At 41.7% G+C, this 18,013-nt stretch overlaps 1 protein-coding gene across 3 annotated transcripts; it reads left to right on the top strand.

Annotated features, from left to right (window-relative positions):
- The first annotated feature begins 5,570 nt into the window (after positions 1-5,570).
- On the top strand, positions 5,571-17,520 carry LOC147195299 (tropomyosin alpha-3 chain-like). 3 transcript variants are annotated; one of them, XM_086128308.1, is made up of 9 exons: positions 5,571-5,870; positions 9,159-9,284; positions 14,014-14,147; positions 14,950-15,067; positions 15,156-15,226; positions 16,213-16,288; positions 16,475-16,537; positions 16,637-16,706; positions 16,852-17,088. In XM_086128308.1, the coding sequence occupies exons 1-9, from the start codon at positions 5,757-5,759 to the stop codon at positions 16,932-16,934; spliced, it is 855 nt and encodes a 284-aa protein (XP_085984434.1). In that variant the 5' UTR covers positions 5,571-5,756; the 3' UTR covers positions 16,935-17,088. The 3 variants fall into 3 exon arrangements, with proteins under 3 accessions (XP_085984434.1, XP_085984433.1, XP_085984435.1); XM_086128307.1 differs by lacking the exon at positions 16,852-17,088 and adding an exon at positions 17,194-17,520 and having other exon boundaries at positions 5,577-5,870; XM_086128309.1 differs by lacking the exons at positions 5,571-5,870; positions 9,159-9,284; positions 16,852-17,088 and adding exons at positions 12,147-12,489; positions 17,194-17,520.
- Positions 17,521-18,013: the final 493 nt, after the last annotated feature.

Here is an 18,013-nt window from a genome sequence, read left to right as displayed (position 1 = left end):
CTTCCTATTTTTTTGTCACGCTAGTCAGCGCCTCCTGTTGCGTCGGAGGTGGAAGTGCAAGATGGTGTAATTGGACCTCTGTGGCAAGAGACCTATGGGTTGCGAGTTTGCCAAAGTACTGGGGAAAAGCACCTGTAAAAATATTAAACGTCTATAATGTCTTGTGTTTTACTCAAGTTGTTTTCAAGAGGTACCAAAGATGACCGGTTCAAATGTTTAGACTTTTTACACAGAAGTTGGCTAAATTTGTGCGGTTATGCACACAAATATTCACTCACATTTGCACTGGACATATATATATTCTAATCATATAGGTCCGTGACTTTAGCTACACTACTTATGTAGCTTAATGAGTCAAGCCTTAGTATAGAAATTATTGGTGTTCATTAAAAAAACAAACAAAAAAAACATTGACATTGGTTGCACGCATTGAAATCAAATTTCAGCAGCATGACTATGGTTTTATTTTGTGCAATATTCATTTTAGTGAAACAGGATTTTAATGCGTCAACTAACGTCCAGAGTATGTAAATGTAAATCCAACAGGCTCTTTTTTTTCCCAGCGTGCGACTCAGTTTTTGTGCATGCTCAAGGTGGAGTCAGCACAGGAATGATGTGGGCAAGCAAAGGAACTATGTGGACAAATGATTCTAACACCTTTTCCCTTAAACTTTAAACACTTTTCCATTTGTCCATTTCTTGGTTATTTGTACCCGAAGCTCACGCCGGTAGCGCTGCTAGCTAACGGCAATCTGTGAAGAAACAACGAGACCTCAATCACTCAGTACACAGTCAAACAACAGATTGTATTTTCCCATACGAAGGAAGCACTTTACCACAACAACCTAACCACAAAATCATGGGTGTAAAAATGTAATGTCTGGCCAGTGTTATTCAAATGAGCATTACTGTCACAATATGGAGGGCGGGCACTTCAGAGATCCGACTTCATCAAAAAGTATATTTTCCACACGCCTCCTTCAAATAAATAGCTTCTTGTATTGTTGTACTGGATCTCACTTGTTTGTGCAAGTGACCATAATGTTGTGGCCTCTTTGGGAGGCACAATAAAAAGCTTCTTCTCCTCCTATGGTATACTTTGTAGAAGTTGAGAGGATATATGCTGTCTGAAATATCTCGCAATCGGATACGGCCGAGGTAACGTCATCCCTCTGTAGCTCTGGAGAACTAGCACATTTTGTCACGACGGGCCTTTCAGCGCAGGACCTCCGGTGGGATGCGTGGGCCTCTTCAAAGTGACACATGTCGCTGCTAAGATTGAGGAGAGACATTGTCAGGACGCAACTGGGTGGTTGCGGGGCCCCAAGCTAAATGTCATTCTATATATTGAATTACGGGTTCCCCAACTGAAGGGCGGAGGGCTAAAATGAGTCGAGGCCAAATTCAAATTAGGTTATACTCTCATTTTTTTGGCGACACACTTATCTTCTCTGTGTATTTCTGTTCAGATGGGCCAGTTTTGGGCGGCTGTCTTGTGTCATACAAATGAGCCACTGCACATTTTCTAACGACAAACACTTGGCTAAATGTGGTTTTTCACACTTTGTATGGTGGAGAAACATGCGGATGTTATGGCTCGAATTATGTTTCCAATGGCATTCAAACAGTCTTCTCTGGGCTCTTCCGATGGAGCCAAGGCAATAATAAACACGATTGGTCTTTTTTTTATTGCATCATATTTCACACTGTTGAAACTGTTACTGATGCACTTGTCTGTGCTGGTCATTTCCTAAAAATGAATTTATTGAATACAATGCTGATTATGGGAAGAATTACTTAAAGCGGTTTGTTCTTTTCCTTAAAAGAATATAACCCGTCTGTCGTATTACACTGTCCTAAACAGAGAAGATTTAGGCTCTTATATATTAGCAAATATTTTCTTTATTTTAGTTGAGCATATTTCATTTATTAGAGCATTTACTTCTGGTGGTTTCTCGGTGCATTGTTCAGTTTCTAAAAAGAAGACAAACTAGTTGCACTTTCCTAAAAAGAAAAGATTACATCTGTTTTTCTATTGTATGGGCTGACTATCATACTTTCATGTGTGTTAGCATGCCCAAGTCTCTTCCCTCTCTCTGCTTTGCTCATGTCTGGAGTCGGTGGTCGTCACCGTCTAATTTGCAGACATGTTTGTACAGATGAGCATGGGGGGCGCTGACGTGTTTGTTGACTCAGTGCACAGGTGTTACAATGTTGCTGCAGTTTTTTATTTTGTTTTGAAACGAAACATAAAGCACACTTGCAGACATTTTTGTTTTCCTCTGCATACTCATTCTCCACTAGTTTATACTTAGCAGGACTCTCCAACGATATGCTCCCAAGGCAATCCTGTGGCTTTTTGGGGGAGTTTTTGCCCATAAAAGGAGAAGAGGAGTTCGGTTGAGCTTTCCTGTGGGAGGGTTCCCATTTCGAGCACTATGCATCTGATTCCCTTCTCTCCTCTCTTGTCTGTTCCAAAGGCCTCTTCGTCTTCATGCGGAGATAACACAACAGATGGTGTGAAGTCTATTATCAAGGGTCATTCTTACGTGAAAGAGTTTTGTCAAAGTTGTGTGAATGTGTGTGTGTGAATGTGTGTGTGTGCTGGCGGCGTCCTGAGGGACCAAATAAGGTGCTGCGCTCATGATGTGACTTCACGTTTAAGAGCGTGAGCTTGCGCCACTGATATTTATGACTTCATGTTGAGTTAGGAGGAGGTCCTGAGGCAATATTGTCGTGCCAGATGCCTGAAAACCAAACTCCACGCAAATGTCCAGACACGCCGTTGCAGAGAGAATCAAGCTTTTGCACCTTTTTTTTCCCACATGCAATGTACAGTAACTACCTATGGACTTCTCTTGTGTGTCTTCTGCAAAGCATTTGCCAATTTATGATTATTTTTACTGCCGTTTTTATTGGATGCACAGTATAATACAGCACCCTATTGTTTCGATGTCTCTGACGCACGTGTAGTTGTCAATCCACATATGGACTCTTGATTGATCCGTGTGCAGTTTCTTGGCACCTTCAATGCTGCTGACTCCTCTTGCTGCGATTTACTTCGATGTCTACATATGCGATAGTGTTCCATTTATATATTATTCATCATTTAATCCATGCTAATATGCAGAATGTAGTCAATTTACTGATACACATAACGCTTTTTTTTTTTGCTTCATATAATGCTGCTGACTGTTCTTGCTGCATTTTACATTGACATCTGGACATATTGCATGCTATGGTATTTCATTTACGCATTCTTATTTCTGTAAAAAAAATTCCATGCTTCGATTTATAAAAATGATTGATCCATCCATCCATCCATTATCTGAATTGCTTCATCCTCTCGAGGGCAATGCTCAAGCCTATCCCAGCAGTAATCACAAGTGCCTTTGGTTGTCTATTGATTACTATTTTTTATTTTATTTGTTTATATTTATATACAGTATTTATGTCTTTAGGTCATTTTTATGCAGTTCATTTTTGCTTTTTGGAATTTGAGAGGAAACCCCGAGTACCTGGAGAAAACTCACACAGGCACGGGGGAGAACATGCAAACTCCACACAGGAAGGTCGTCCCCTGCACCTTTTCACGATGAAGCAAATGCGCTAAGCAGCCGTGCCGTCCTAGAATAAAAATCTGACATATTAAAAGAAGAAGAAAAAAAAAAGAGTTAAAATCATCAATTAATACCGTATTTTCCGCACTCAAAGGCGCACCTAAAAGCCTTCCATTTTCTTAAAAGCTCACAGCAGGCCTAAAATCCGATGCGCCTTGTGTATGGTCATTACGGTAATATATCGACCTGTGTCGCTGCATACGTTTTACTGACATCTAATCGTTCTGTTGGTGTTTCCTTGAGCGTAGCTCCATCTAGTGGATGCATTGTAAATTGCGTCTTATAATGCGGTGCGCCCGATGTATGAAAAAAAAAGACAAAATAGGCCATTCACTGAAGGTGCGCCTCATAATCCAGTGCACCTTTTAGTGTGAAAAATACGGTAACATAAAAACATCTCACGAAGAGATGAACAGGAAAGATGGAGACGCCATGCGAATTGCTCTATAAGATTGAAACGTAACTAATGAATACCAAATCCAATCATTAAAATCCAATATTTTGTGTGACGCGAGAGGAGAAATTGTTCGAATTGATTCTCAAAGGTGACGACGGGGTGAACGCGAGTTGATATTGAGATGTATCGCTTATATGGTCACTGGCCACTTTTCTTATGAGCTTTATTTTTAGCTCCATGGCAGCTGGCACGTACAAGCCGAAAGCCATCACACATGAACGCTAATGTTACGCCTGCACACACACACACACACACACAGGGACTAACTTCCTGCTTGCGATAAATATTTGTCACTGTTTTGGTTGTCCTCTATTGTGCAGGAATATATGAGAAGCAGGACCATTTGCAAAATCTCACAAGAAAACATCCTACAAAGTCCTTAATGACAAGTAAATGCCCCGCTCAAAAAGAGGCTTCTGTCTTCCCGTCATGAAAAACAGGAACCGGCGGTAGTCAATTACTCAAGCTAATCATGGAGCCCATCAACTCGTCGCCAAGTACTTTGGACTAATAAATGCCTCCCCCCCAAATAGCCTCCTGGCCCTCCCTCGTTCTCCTTTCCTTCTTCTCAAATGAATAACGATCAATTGCTTAGGCCATCAAGTAGTCAGTCATCAGCTGTGTCATCCACTTACCAGAATAAACACCAAATAACACCTCCTTTTTCCCCCCATCAGGAAAAAAAAAAAGATAGTGACTGTAATTACACAAGCGTCAGCTGCTGAGGCCTGGAAACAGTTGCCAGGTGTGGTGGCATCCACCAATGACAAATGAATGCTTCCCTCCTTTTAACCATTAGGCAAAAAAACCCGGTAAATACTGTCACTACTTATTAGTTAGCTGGAGTGTACCATCTGCCTTTGGCCACGAAACACCACCCTTGATTAGGTGCCTCTTTTTCCCATCAAGAGGAGGAAAAAATGCTTCAGTTCAACTCTTCACAAACAGCCACGAAAGAGTTTGTGGTTGAGCCCAACAAGCGTGTGCCGGTTGAGGCATCCACTTACGATTAGTAAACGCCTCAGTCAAACAGATAGAAAACCTCTCATTTCTGAATATAAAATCAACCCTGCGGTATCAAAAGTCCCATACAATTAAAGCCAAACAAAAACAAAAAATGCAGGTCATTAACAATTTGCTTCATTGCATTTTTGTTTGATCTGAACTCAGATGGCAGCTCATTTTCGCTGGCACGGATTGTTTTTTTTTGTTTTTTTCCCATACGGAATGAAAACTCTAACCAACTCTGGTATTAACATCCATCTCAACATTCCCAAACGAGAACACATGCGCCAAAAGTGGGGGAGGAGGTGAGCAGTGATCCAAATAAGGACATGTGCTGCCAAAACATCTCCACCACGTTGCTTCTCCAGAAGCATTTGAGAAGTTTATATTAGGGAGGGGAGGGAGGGAGGTGGGGAGGGTTGCAGAATATGTTGTAGACTAGCGTAAGGGAGGAGGGAAGAGGGGTGGACATTGTCGGGGTTGTCACTGGGGAACCGAGGTTGTCTCCACTTTAAATCCGGCGGCGGACCTTCACTCCGTGCATCCTCCCCTTCGTCCTCTGACGAGCTCCTCTCTCCTCTTCTCTTGTCGCTTCTCTCTCTTTTCTAGCTCCTCGGAGCCCTTCGCAATCTATTTTCCCCCCCACTTGACTGACGCCCGACAGACCCGACGCCATGGAGGCCATCAAGAAGAAGATGCAGATGCTGAAGTTGGACAAGGAGAACGCCTTAGACCGGGCGGAGCAGGCTGAGACGGACCAGAAGTCGGCGGAGGAGAAATGCAAACAGGTAACTTCAGGCTCAACGTTCTTTGCTCGGAGCATATCCATTGCAATGTTACAACGGAAGATATTCAAAGTCATGTTTCGCAAAATGGGAGTGATTGATACCACCCTCAAATAAGGCGTCCCTTGACCCATCCGGAACACAAAATGGGTCGTCACTCGAATTATGGCAGTTCCTACACACTATTGTTCATCCCGTTAAATAGTCGACGGCATCATTCACCAATGAAAAATAAATGCATGACTCACATTTTGACGCCTCCCTGTTCACATAAAGAACAGCGTGTCTGTAATGAATGCAGTTCATAGATGCTATTGTTCACGCTCAGTCGTGCAAGACCGTAGTTGTTCCGTGCATCATCTGCCACAAATAAAACCCCACTTATCTCATCAGGTCAAAACAGGTAGGAACAGAAATGTCTTCACTTGACACACTGGCATTGAAGAGCAAACTCACGCCTCCCGAGGCGAGTAACTCTCATGACTTTTGTTCACAGACACGATTGTTCCCACGTCGACGTGAGCATAGCGCCAAGCCCCCATGCCCATGAGCCCGTAAAGTCGTTGCGCAGGGCTTCGCCCTCTTAAACGAAGGCCTCCCTCAAATAGATCCTTCTCCGTTACATTTGAACGGCAGAACCCGGCGAGGCACGCAAACGGCCTCTCAGATTAATTACAGTGTGGATACTTATCACATTTTGTGAACGATTAGCATGGCCGTGGAAGTTCCTGGTCGACCGATACGCTGTCAACCCGCGATGTTGCCTGCGCCTCCCTTTGACGAAAGCCCACTCGATAGGAGCAAAGTGGAGCGCGGAGATGTAAGCTTATCTCCGAGGTGGCTAAAAAAAGAGAATTACTGCTCGGTGGGAGACGCTGTCAACACAGTGGTGTGCCAGGAATGACAGAGATTCACCAACAAAGCCAGGAGCTTGCATGAAATCAAGTGGAAGCCCCCCCCCCCCCCCCCGACCTCCTTAAGGGAGCACTCGGTGGCCCACCGAGCTCATCTTCCACATCGGGAAGAGTCAGCATGAAATTCTAGACCACGTAGCGTTTGTTTGCGCTTTCTTAGCTATTCTTGGCCGGACTCAAGTGTGCGGCCGATGACAAAATACGGCATTGGCGTCCACCAGCTGCGGTTTGGCCACGTTCCTCATGGAGGGTCGACGCCACCAAAGTCCTTTCGTGAACCCACTGGATGTTCTGCCACGTTGGCAGTGTGGATCTGTAACCACTATTAAACCAGAATAGCACACTGAATGGGGCGCAGACCTCCACCAAGGCCAAGTGCAGCTCCATCTGGTGGGTCTCTGCCCAGCTCGGCCCCTGATGCAAGTGGGCTGGAACCGTCAAAGGAGGCAAGAAATGTTTGCAATCCCCAACTTTGAGAGTTGAACATTTTTTAAGACTGTATTATCTAAAACAACGGCCATCCCTTGAAAATGAACATATAGTACCTGGGTTCATGGATGTTATTGTTCGCGCACAGAACAATGAGTTCATGGCTGAGCGCATTAACTAGGTACCGGGTGCCTCATCCACGAAAAACAAATAAACACCTCCTTCTAGGGCAGTGGTTCTGAACCTTGTTGGAGGTACTTGAAAAACAAAAATCTGACTTTTTTCCAAATTCAAGACGTAACTTTTTTTTTATTACGACAGTCACACGTTGACTACTGAGCCAACTAAATTTCCCGCAGCACTGATTGGACAAGCAATGTCATGTGATCATCTGCAGCCAGTGATGGCCAAGCGGGCATGTCAGAACTAATTGACATGTTGAGCCGGGTATGTCTTTACCTCCACGGCAGAGGCTCCGTCGAACCCCTGAGACCGATTCACCGAACCCCTGGAGTTCGATTGAACCCAGGTTAACAACCGCCGATGGCTCCATTTTCTAATCAGGGAGAGAAAAAAATCCCTAGACACTATGTTAGACATTACACAGTTCATTGCCGAGACCATCAAGTAGTTGCCTGTTGCCTCATCCACGTGTGAACAAACAAATAAATTTAAAAAATTCACTGCTCAGCCAATCATATCTCCATTTAAGGCAAATAAAAGATAAATAGATGCCTACTTTTTTCCCCATCAGGAAAAAAAAAAATCACAGATGCTCTTGTTCACACAGGGACATTATAAAGAGTTGTCTGGTGAGCCGATTTGACCTTTGATGCTTACCAAAACAGCAGCCTACCACAGCGCGAAAGCAGCCACCAAAGTTTACCAAGTGTGGGGTCTTGCTGTGTGTTGTAAAGTCTTCAAGAATTCAAGATGAGCTCATGTCAAATGTGGTGACAATGACTTTTACGACAAGTAGGGCTCCACTAGACTAACAGGCGCTTCCTCCACAATGGCATGATTTGATATTGCAGGGCGCTCTGCCACTTTTGGAGTCCAAAGATCTGCCTTGTTCTTTGCCGTTTTGCAGCATTTCCGTTTTCAACTCCTCTTTCACTTGACATCAATTGAAATATACCCCAAACAGAAGTTTAAAATAAGCCCTCCCCCCACCCACTTTTACAGTTGATAAAATCAATGCTACACAAGTAATTGAAGAATTTCATTTTCTGACATAGTCATAACATAGACATTCAAAAATTGTAAGACATTGGCAATATTCTTCTTTCTTACCAAATATACTATATCAGGGGGGAAAAAATATACCTATATATATATATATATATATATTCCCTCAAAATAGTCTGCTTGCCCAAAATAGATTGCAACCCACCGTGTGCAGTTGATTTAAATGAATGCTACACAAATAATTGACCACAATAATTTTCCCACTCTTGCCACCCTCAAAACCCCAAACAAATGATTCAATTTAAGATGCTTATGCTATTGTTTCCTATTATAAAAAAATTAAATAGATCCCTCGGCTCTTATAGATGCCTCTCCCTTCGCAGATAAATGCTTAAAGCCACAAAAAAAAAAAGAAAATCCAAAATATAATTTATTGTAAAAATAAGTACAGTAAATAAGTAAATAAATAAATACATAATAAATAATAATCAATAAATGCCACCATTGACAATGCATAAAAATGTATGAATAATACTGGTGAACATTATCTCATAGTAAAAAAAAACAAACAAAAAAAACTCCCAGTTGATCAAATACTTTATTATGCCCGTTGTTTCACAGTAAAATACAACAAGAGTACTTTTGGGAGCAACCCTGCTCCTTCTCAACCTCTTCCTACCTTATGATGTGATGACAGATGATTCGCTCTGGTTTCTTTCGCGACTGAGTGATCCACAGTAACACCTGACTGACGTTTCAGCTGGAGGATGACCTGCTGGCTCTGCAGAAGAAGCTGAAGGGAACAGAAGATGAGCTGGACAAATACTCGGAGGCTCTGAAGGACGCTCAAGAGAAACTGGAGCTGTCGGAGAAGAAGGCCGCAGACGTGAGTTGGCCTGATGCGGTGCCACCCGAGGCGTATTTTCCACATGAGGGAACGCAGAGTTGTGGTATCAATAGCCACGTTTGCAGAGGGCCTCAGAGTAAAAGTATCCAATGTGAACGCGGATGCTTGACTTGAAACAGAGCCTCTTGGAAATCGGATTAGGTTGTAGTCGTTTTTTTAATCTTAACTTCTTAAAGTCACACAGAAAAAGTATGTCACCTGAAAGCTTCAGAGATCATAATGCTACATAGTTCAAATGAAAACAGGGACATTTTTAAAGAATCTAACGTGGAGTCCACACACCCCTCTCTTCAGATACTTGGGTTTTGTGACATAATGTATAATATATAATTGAGTTGAATATAAACAATATAAAAGTTTTTCACCTCTAAAACCGGTATAACTCAATATATATATTGAGAGAGAGAGAGAGAGAATCAAATCTCTCTCTCTCTCTCTCTCTCTCTCTCTCTCTCTATATATATATATATATATATATATATATAAAATCTAATTTCATTAGATTAAAATTAAAATCCCAAAAAAGAACACATTAGTCAAGCATACTGTACATCTTTTTGTTGTTGTTGTTGTGCTGTAGGCTCCAAACAAACAAACAAACAATAAGGATTCTGTCTTTTTTTTTCTTTTTTTTGGTGAGTACGGGGGCAGCATAAACTTTCCTGTTGAGGGTTCTTGGCACTCTTTGTCTCAAGCGCAGACAAAACTGGGCCAGCCTGCAGTTGAAGAGGAATGCCAGGAATGCAAGCTAAAGCAAACACTGCACAGTCCAATGAAATCAACTTTTGGGCCTTATTTGGAGCATACATGAGTTACTCATGTTCCACACTCTCACACAATATATCAAAGTCAAGAACATTGAATTCTAGGTTGGGATGTTCCTTTTTATGAGCTGTACTGTTGTAGAATGCTGATTTTTTTTTTTTTACAAAACATAATGTTCATTAATTCTGGTGAAAGATTTTGTGGGTTCCAGACAACATGACCCGAAATTCTCTCAGGAGCAACTCCCTGTGTGACTAATACAGTCGTGCCTTTAGATACCAGTGACCCGACTTCCAAGGTTTACTCGACACGAACCATTGAGCATCCGATTTTTTGTTTTGACTAACTTCAGATGGTAAGATGTTAATGAACTAGCATGCTGAGCTGATGCCAACATGGAGCATCTATATGACCTTTTGAGTAATGGATATCTGAACACAAATGGTGCAGCAACACATGTGGGCAGGAAAGTATCAGAGAATATTTTCCTCATTAAAACATGTGTTTTGTTGTTTTTTGGGGGGGGGGAGTTTGGAATGGAATAAAGGCATTCCCATTCATTTTAAGGGGAAAAGATTTTTTTGGAGTCATAGGCGTGGTGTCAGAATAAATTAAACTCATATCTCAATTCACCGCTGTATATGGGAACAAACTACATTTGTTATTCAGTGAAAGCGGCAGGGAAAGGGGCCTAAAGTTGAAAGGTCAGTTTACACGTATTCCCTTTTAAGCAGTACCGCCCGCCTCCATGCACACACACACACAAGCCAGCAAGGTCAATTGGGAACATCTGATCATTACCTTTCGATCTATGTTCTTCCCCTTACGTATGGTCATGAGCGGTGACCAAAAGAATGAGAACCCGGATACAAGCGGTTGAAATGGGTTACCTCCGCAGGGTGTCAGGGCTCTCCCTTAGAAATAAGGTGAGACTCAGAGTCGAGGCGCTGCTCCTACGCGTTGAGAGGAGCCAGATGAGGCGGCTTGGGTGTCTGCTTAGGATGCGTCCTGGACGCCTCGCTGGTGAAGTGTTCTGTGTGCATGTCCCACCGGCGGCAGCAGGCCTCGGGGACAACCCAGGAGACCATGTTTATGTTGGACTATGTTGGATTAGGATCCCCTTGCAAGATATGGAAGAAGTTGTTGGGGAGAGCGAAGTCTTGGCTTCCCTACAAAAGCTGCAACCCGATTCCGGAAAAGCAGTCGAAGATCGTTGATAGATGGATGGATCAATAGATAAAGAAACTATTTGTAAATAATACTTCCATTCAAATGCACTGCATATGAAGGTCAAACACTGTCCCGAAATAAAAGTTTATATACCACTGAATTGTACTTGGGCAGTGATTCATCTCCCATTAAAGGGGCCCATGTACCATGAGTGGTTTAAGGACCGCATTGACGCTTAATTAACACTGGTAGACCCAGCTTTTTTTTTTTTTTTTTTTGCCTTTGACGTCCAGTACAGGCAGAGTCTAGCGACCGTTTTCAGAACTGGCCATGAAAAATGGGCGTCAGGGCTTATTTCCTCATTCACTCTGCAGAGGAGGATTACAAAAATGTGGGACTAAAGCAAAAATGAGGAAGGAAAAGGAGTGCGGCTGAGTGGGTGAAGGGCCAAGGGAGTAAATGCGTTGCCGCCTGATGGCTGCTGGCCCAAATCAATAGACATTCCACAAAGGTGTGGAGGGTCAACAAGCCCACTTGAATGAGGATTACAACCCCCCCATACACACACACACAAAGTAGACTTCCCTTCCCAGTCATCACAGCACCGAGACAATTACGTCACTCCTTTCCCATGTAATGAATCAGCTCCTGAATCATATCAGACGCCCCTCTCCCAAAAACACGCCCCTTTAATCAGAACACAAAAATGCATTCGCCTTATAAGTCCACACTTGCCAAACCATTGCACACCCACTCGCACAGAAGGCGGACTTTGGTCACCTTTCCCTTTGCGCATGCTCACACCGACGCAAAAAAGAAAGAACTTCCTCCCATTTTGCGACCTGTGTCGTCACCCACACCCAAACTCTTCGCAGGATTGGCGGATCTGGCCATATATTTCCCTGCATCGCCTCCCACCTCCCTCCCTCCTTGCACATCTCCACACTTCCCGCAACGTCCCTTATTTCCTGCCCGGGGAGGAGCAGAAAAAGCTGAAAGAAAAAAAAAAGTTTTCCTCAAGAAAAAAAGTTTGTGTGGAAGGCTTACCGGCCGCAAAAATTCCGCATTTTGGTAAGCTCGGAGGCTCGTTGTTGCTGGTTCTCTGCATTGTTGGTCGGGGAATTCGAGGAGAACAATGGAGACTGTAAAGAAGAAAATTCAAACCCTGCAGCAGCAAGTTGATGAGGCGGATGAACGCGCAATGGCCGTCCAAAGGGAGTTGGACACAGAGAGGGAGCTGCGAGAAAAAGTGAGCTTTTCGCCCTAAAAACCCACCCTTTTTCGCTATTTAAAAAAAAAAAAAAAGTACTGTTCACGAAGCCTGAGCCCACTATATGCCAAAAGCACGATGCTTTTATCTCAAAATGCAGTTTTACAGCAGAAGCCCCACCCTATCATTTTTTTGAACGCTTTATTTTAAACGTAAAAGTCTTCTGGTGTGGAAGAAGAAACAGGCACCGTTTCTTATCTTATTCTGCGTGTGTTATGTAACTGAAAGCTGCAATCCATTCGGTTGGAATGTATTGATCAATGGAAGAAAAAAAAAGACAGATAAGTGTGTGGAATGTAAATTTCGTTCAGAAATTCCTCTGTTGCTGCTAAATTTAATCAGGCGGAATCCCAATGCAAGCGTTTTTTAAAAACTGTTTATTTCCCAACCGGATATAAATGTTTATTTTTATATTTTTCATGTTCTGAAGTCTTATTAGATTTGAATTATACTGTAATTTGATATTATCAATGTTGCGTTGAATCAAAATACAACATTTCCTTTTCCTTTGGAAAACAATGATCAATGGGATGGAATTATAAATATGTTTTCATCGCTTAATCAATAATGTAACTAACTATTGAAATAATCATTAGTTGCAGCCCAAATCGATAAGTAATAAATACATAAATCTACTACGCTGCGCTCTACATTTGAAATTGCGTCTTTAACATGTTATGTTTGAATTTTTTCTCATAATCACATTTTGCTAAATAAATTGATGTACAGTTCTATATTTTTCCAAAAGTTATTTTGACAAATTAAAAATAAGAACAATTTCTATATACATTTTTCTATATATTTATAAAATAAATTTTAGCAAACTTGAAAATTAAATTGTAAACTTTTCATTTGTTCATTTCTATTTTTAACTCTTCACAATTTAATTTGTCGAATAAAACTGTATTGTCTTATACATATATTGAAGAAAATCTTTTCTTTACTTTTCAACAAAAAAAATCCGATTTGTTCATTAATAAATAGAGATTATCTGTTCCATTTGTGTTTGAAATTGCGAAATAAAAATAGAAAAATTCAGTTATGTACATTGACTATTTTATTGATATATTTATTGTTTATTATTATATTTTAAACACTATAAATGGTGAACACCCAGTCCTTGACAGGAAGTGGCCGTCAAACTGTGTTATCGGCGTCACAGGAAACACGCCCCGACAATGCACCATCCCTAACATCCAGGTTGAGGAAAAGGAGTGAGGGAGGTCCTCACGGTAACGGGTATAGTGACGCCAGCTCAGTCTGTCGGGTTACATCACCAGCGGTCCCGTTTGTAGGCCATCGGCAGTAGGTCAATGTTCAGGAATTCCGAGTGATGTCACGCATTTGCATAAAGCAATCAGTCACCTGAGGAAGAACTAGTGGAGGGGGGTATTCAGGGTTGTTCTGGTGGTCCTTGCAATGTCCTTTTCCGGACAAAGCCATGTTTCCTGTTTCAACTCTGACTCTCCGTCCGTCCGTCCCTCCCTCCCTGTGCCGCTGTAGGCGGAAGGCGATGTGGCATCCCTTAACCGCAGGATCCAGCTGGTGGAGGAGGAGCTGGACCGGGCCCAAGAGAGGCTGGGCACGGCTCTCCAGAAGCTGGAGGAGGCAGAGAAGGCGGCGGATGAGAGCGAAAGGTGACGGCATAATGCCGAAGCGCTAGAAAAAAATATTGCGTCACAGTTTTGTCTATGAAAAGGCTTTGCGGCACACCATAAGACCATTTCCTGTTAGCATTTGGCTAACATGTTTATTTCCATTACATTTTTGCATATGTAACACATCATAAGAGCATTTACTTTTAGCATTTGGCAAAGAGGTTTATTTATGTTCGCTTTTTTGCATTTGCCAGACAGCACAAGATCATATACTCTTACGATTTTGCCCAAAAGTTTCGCCTTTTAACACAGCATGAGCTAATATCCTGTCGGCGTTTGGCCAGCAAGTTTAGTTTTGTTACAATTTTGCGCTTGTTGCACACCATTAGCCCATCTCCTGTTAGCATCTAGCTAACATGCACAACATGAGCTTTTTTTTTTCTCTTATGGTAGCCCATTTGATCTTCGTTTCAAACCAAAACAGCAGCACCTCTTCACCCACATGAGCAGTTTTTGAATAAATGAAAGTGAGGAGTCTGATTGCATATTGTAAACAACTTCCCTGTGCAGTATGAAAGATCATGCATTAATGCTAATAGTGATTAGTGTTCGGTGTAGACTATGATACATGGTTGCTCCACAGTGTTGTGCGGGCCCATGTTTATGATACACAGGGCTACGCCAGTCATTTATTATTAATGTTTAATATGATTTTTAAAAAGGCCAAATTCAAAATATACACATCTAATTGATGTCTGCTGCCCATTGCAGTTCAATATTAATGGTAAAGTAAGAATATTCAATTAATTTGCTCTATGTTGGTCACCGTTGCCGTTTCCAGGGGCATGAAGGTGGTGGAGAACAGAGCTATGAAGGATGAGGAGAAGATGGAGATCCAGGAGCTGCAGCTCAAGGAGGCCAAACACATCGCAGAGGAGGCCGACCGCAAATATGAGGAGGTACGATGAGTCATCTGCAAGCTGTGTTCCATTGTGTGTGTGTTATTTCCGCTTTCATACATGTGTGTGTGTGTGTGTGTGTCAATAGGTGGCTCGTAAGATGGTGATCCTCGAGAGCGACCTTGAGAGAGCCGAGGAGAGGGCAGAGGTTGCAGAAGTGTAAGAGATTTTGTCAATTGTGCTTCTTTTGCCAGGGTTGCAACAATTAATCAATTAATGCACAACTTACCAAATTAGTAAACAACGATTTTGGTAGTTGTATTATCATTGCTTAATTTAAAATTCCAACTCCTCTGATTTCAGTCCCGCAAATGTAAGTATTCTCAGATTTCTGTAGTCCTCAGTGAAAACAGATTGGTTATGTGTCCCTGTGGTGAACTGTTTTTACATCGGAAAGCATTGACTGTTTTTTTGGTTTTTTGGTGCCTATTTTCTGACATGTTACAGACCAAACCAGAATCATTATCATTTTCTAAATCCGTTTAAAAAAAAATGTTGTTGAATCCATCCTGAAAATAATCATTTTATAATCCCAATTTTTTTGTGTGTGATTTTTCTGGGCCATATACTGTAAATAATCTTGACTTGACTTATTCGTTATTTGCAGACACAGTATGAATAACCAATAAATGACATACGTTAAACCTGAAGCAGCCGCAGAAGTCAAGGCTCGATATATATATATATACTGTATATATATTGTTTGTCTTTGCAGAACAGTTTTGATATACATTTTGATGCAAAACTGCTTATATGGAGCCTTGGAAGTGGAGATCAAACTAGTAGCCCTTCAAGTTAATCAGTACCCAAGAACTAGCTCTCCGTTTTATAAAGCTCATTCTTGATTGCTGATTTGTTGATTGCGAGGTTTTGTTCAATCATTAAACACTCCCGAATAAACAGCAAGGCAAGGCACATTTATGTATAGCGCATTTCGTACAGAAGGGAACTCAATCACCTCTATGAACGCAAAGACACAACACCCAGAAGAATGTACAAACGCAACAGTTCACGACATTCGGAAGCAAAGCAGAGAAAACAAAAGTCGCTTTAAAATGAAATCAAACGAAAATCCCGCCGCTGTTTTTTTTTAAAGCAGACTGTGCATCAGAAACAGTCACGTTGTTGTCTTTGGCCCCCAACAGGAAGTGTAGCGACCTGGAGGAAGAACTGAAGAATGTCACCAACAACCTGAAGTCCCTTGAGGCCCAGTCCGACAAGGCAAGAATTGTGTTTACGTGTGCGTGCGTGCGTGTGTGTGGGTGAGGAAATTTGCCCAAATTATCCCCAATTTCACGCACGGCTTAGCTCCGAAGTACTTTTTTCCCCCACACCATCAAATGTGAGCTAAACATAGCTTAACTCCGAAGTGCATTTTGTTTGACGTGTGTTTTCTTGTCTTTGTAGTACTCAGAGAAAGAAGACAAATACGAGGAGGAGATCAAGGTCCTGAGTGACAGACTGAAGGAGGTCAGTGAATGGCTGAATTCTTTTTTTCACTCAGAAGTCCATTCTGGCTGTCTTGTAAGGTTCTTTTGCTTTTTTTTATTTGTTTGTTTGTTTTCAAAGGCGGAAACCCGTGCGGAATTTGCAGAAAGGACAGTGGCCAAGCTGGAAAAGTCCATAGATGACTTGGAAGGTTTGTCTTCTTCAAACATTTCTTCATGTGTCAGTTTTCCTCATCTCTTTTTTTCCCCCTCTAAACTTGACTTGTCATTTTCCTTTTCATGCTTTTTCTTCCCCTCTGGTGCTGCTTTTCTATCCGCCTGCTTTCTGACCTTCAGACGAACTGTACAATCAGAAGCTGAGTTACAAGGCTATCAGCGAGGAGCTGGACCATGCCCTCAATGATATGAACACATTGTAAAAAAAAAAAAGCCTCTTGGCCACAGCTGCTGCTCTATTTTCACTTTTGCTCTTTTTGTCTCCTGGCCTGGTGGCAGCAATGGTGGGGAAGTGCCTTTTCTCTCCTTAGCTCTCTTTTTTCCTCTTAACGCTCAATAAAGACATCTTTCATTTTACCCTGTCTCCTATATTTCTGCTTTTTGCAATATTTAGTTTTGGTTTTGACTGTGACCTTGTCATTACGTTGTATATCTGACCCCCCTCATTTTCCCCTACTGCAGATAATCTATCGCATGCAAAAGAGGAAAACTTAGGAATGCACCAAGTCCTGGACCAAACACTGCAAGAGCTCAATAGCTTGTAAAGACACCACAGAGAAGAAGCAATTCCGACAAAGTTTTGTGAAAGAGCAACACATTCCCTCCATTGCATTACTTTCAGCCCAACAATTACCACAATGATAGTAACACATTTAGTCCTTTTTATATATTTATGGTTATTTGTTTTCCTCCCCATACCCCCTTTTTATAATGGTTTTGGGTCCATATGATATCAAATTTTAGTGCTGAACAATTTTGTTGAATAAAACCTGACAAGGATGACAATCATGATGTTGTTGTTTATGACTGACGATTTGCCCATCGGTGGAATATTCCAGATATGCTGAACATTTTCAGCAATAGTGATTTTGATATTGAATTTACAATGCACAATGACTTTTTTTCTGGGTGGAAAAATTATAATGTCCCCTGGAGAGATTATGATCAGCACCAAAAAAAATCTATTACTCTCTTATGGCTCTACTCCTTTGTCATAATGGACTAATTACTTTTTCAACCCGTGTGAATGACCCAATGTAAAGAGAGAGAGGTCAAGCCAACTGCTGCTGAGATTTTGATTTATTGACTGATATCAAGTTTATAAATTACAACCTGTAGCAGGGAATATTTACAATGGCACAACAGTTTGTTTCAGATTATCAAGATGTTTCCCATCCATAGTTTTATACAGGAGAATAGTTTGATGGTTAATCGAAGAATGAGTCATGGCAAATGCATTGTGCCTTATGCCAGCCTACAAATAAAGGCTTCTATAGAAAAA

Source organism: Hippocampus guttulatus, chromosome 14 (genome assembly GCF_054856545.1).
Source record: "Hippocampus guttulatus isolate MCC_2025c chromosome 14, RoL_Hgut_1.0, whole genome shotgun sequence".
In the NCBI taxonomy this organism is placed as follows: domain Eukaryota; kingdom Metazoa; phylum Chordata; class Actinopteri; order Syngnathiformes; family Syngnathidae; genus Hippocampus; species Hippocampus guttulatus.
Note: the sequence above shows the minus strand (reverse complement) of the source record. Positions and strands in the feature narration are given on the sequence as shown.

Excerpts from the sequence above, each read along its gene's own strand:
- LOC147195299 (XM_086128307.1), top strand. The coding sequence starts at position 5,757 with ATGGAGGCCATCAAGAAGAAGATGCAGATGCTGAAGTTGGACAAGGAG. Across the intron at positions 9,285-14,013 it reads CGGAGAAGAAGGCCGCAGAC|GCGGAAGGCGATGTGGCATC; the intron begins GTGAGTTGGCCT and ends GTGCCGCTGTAG. Across the intron at positions 16,538-16,636 it reads TGAGTGACAGACTGAAGGAG|GCGGAAACCCGTGCGGAATT; the intron begins GTCAGTGAATGG and ends TTGTTTTCAAAG.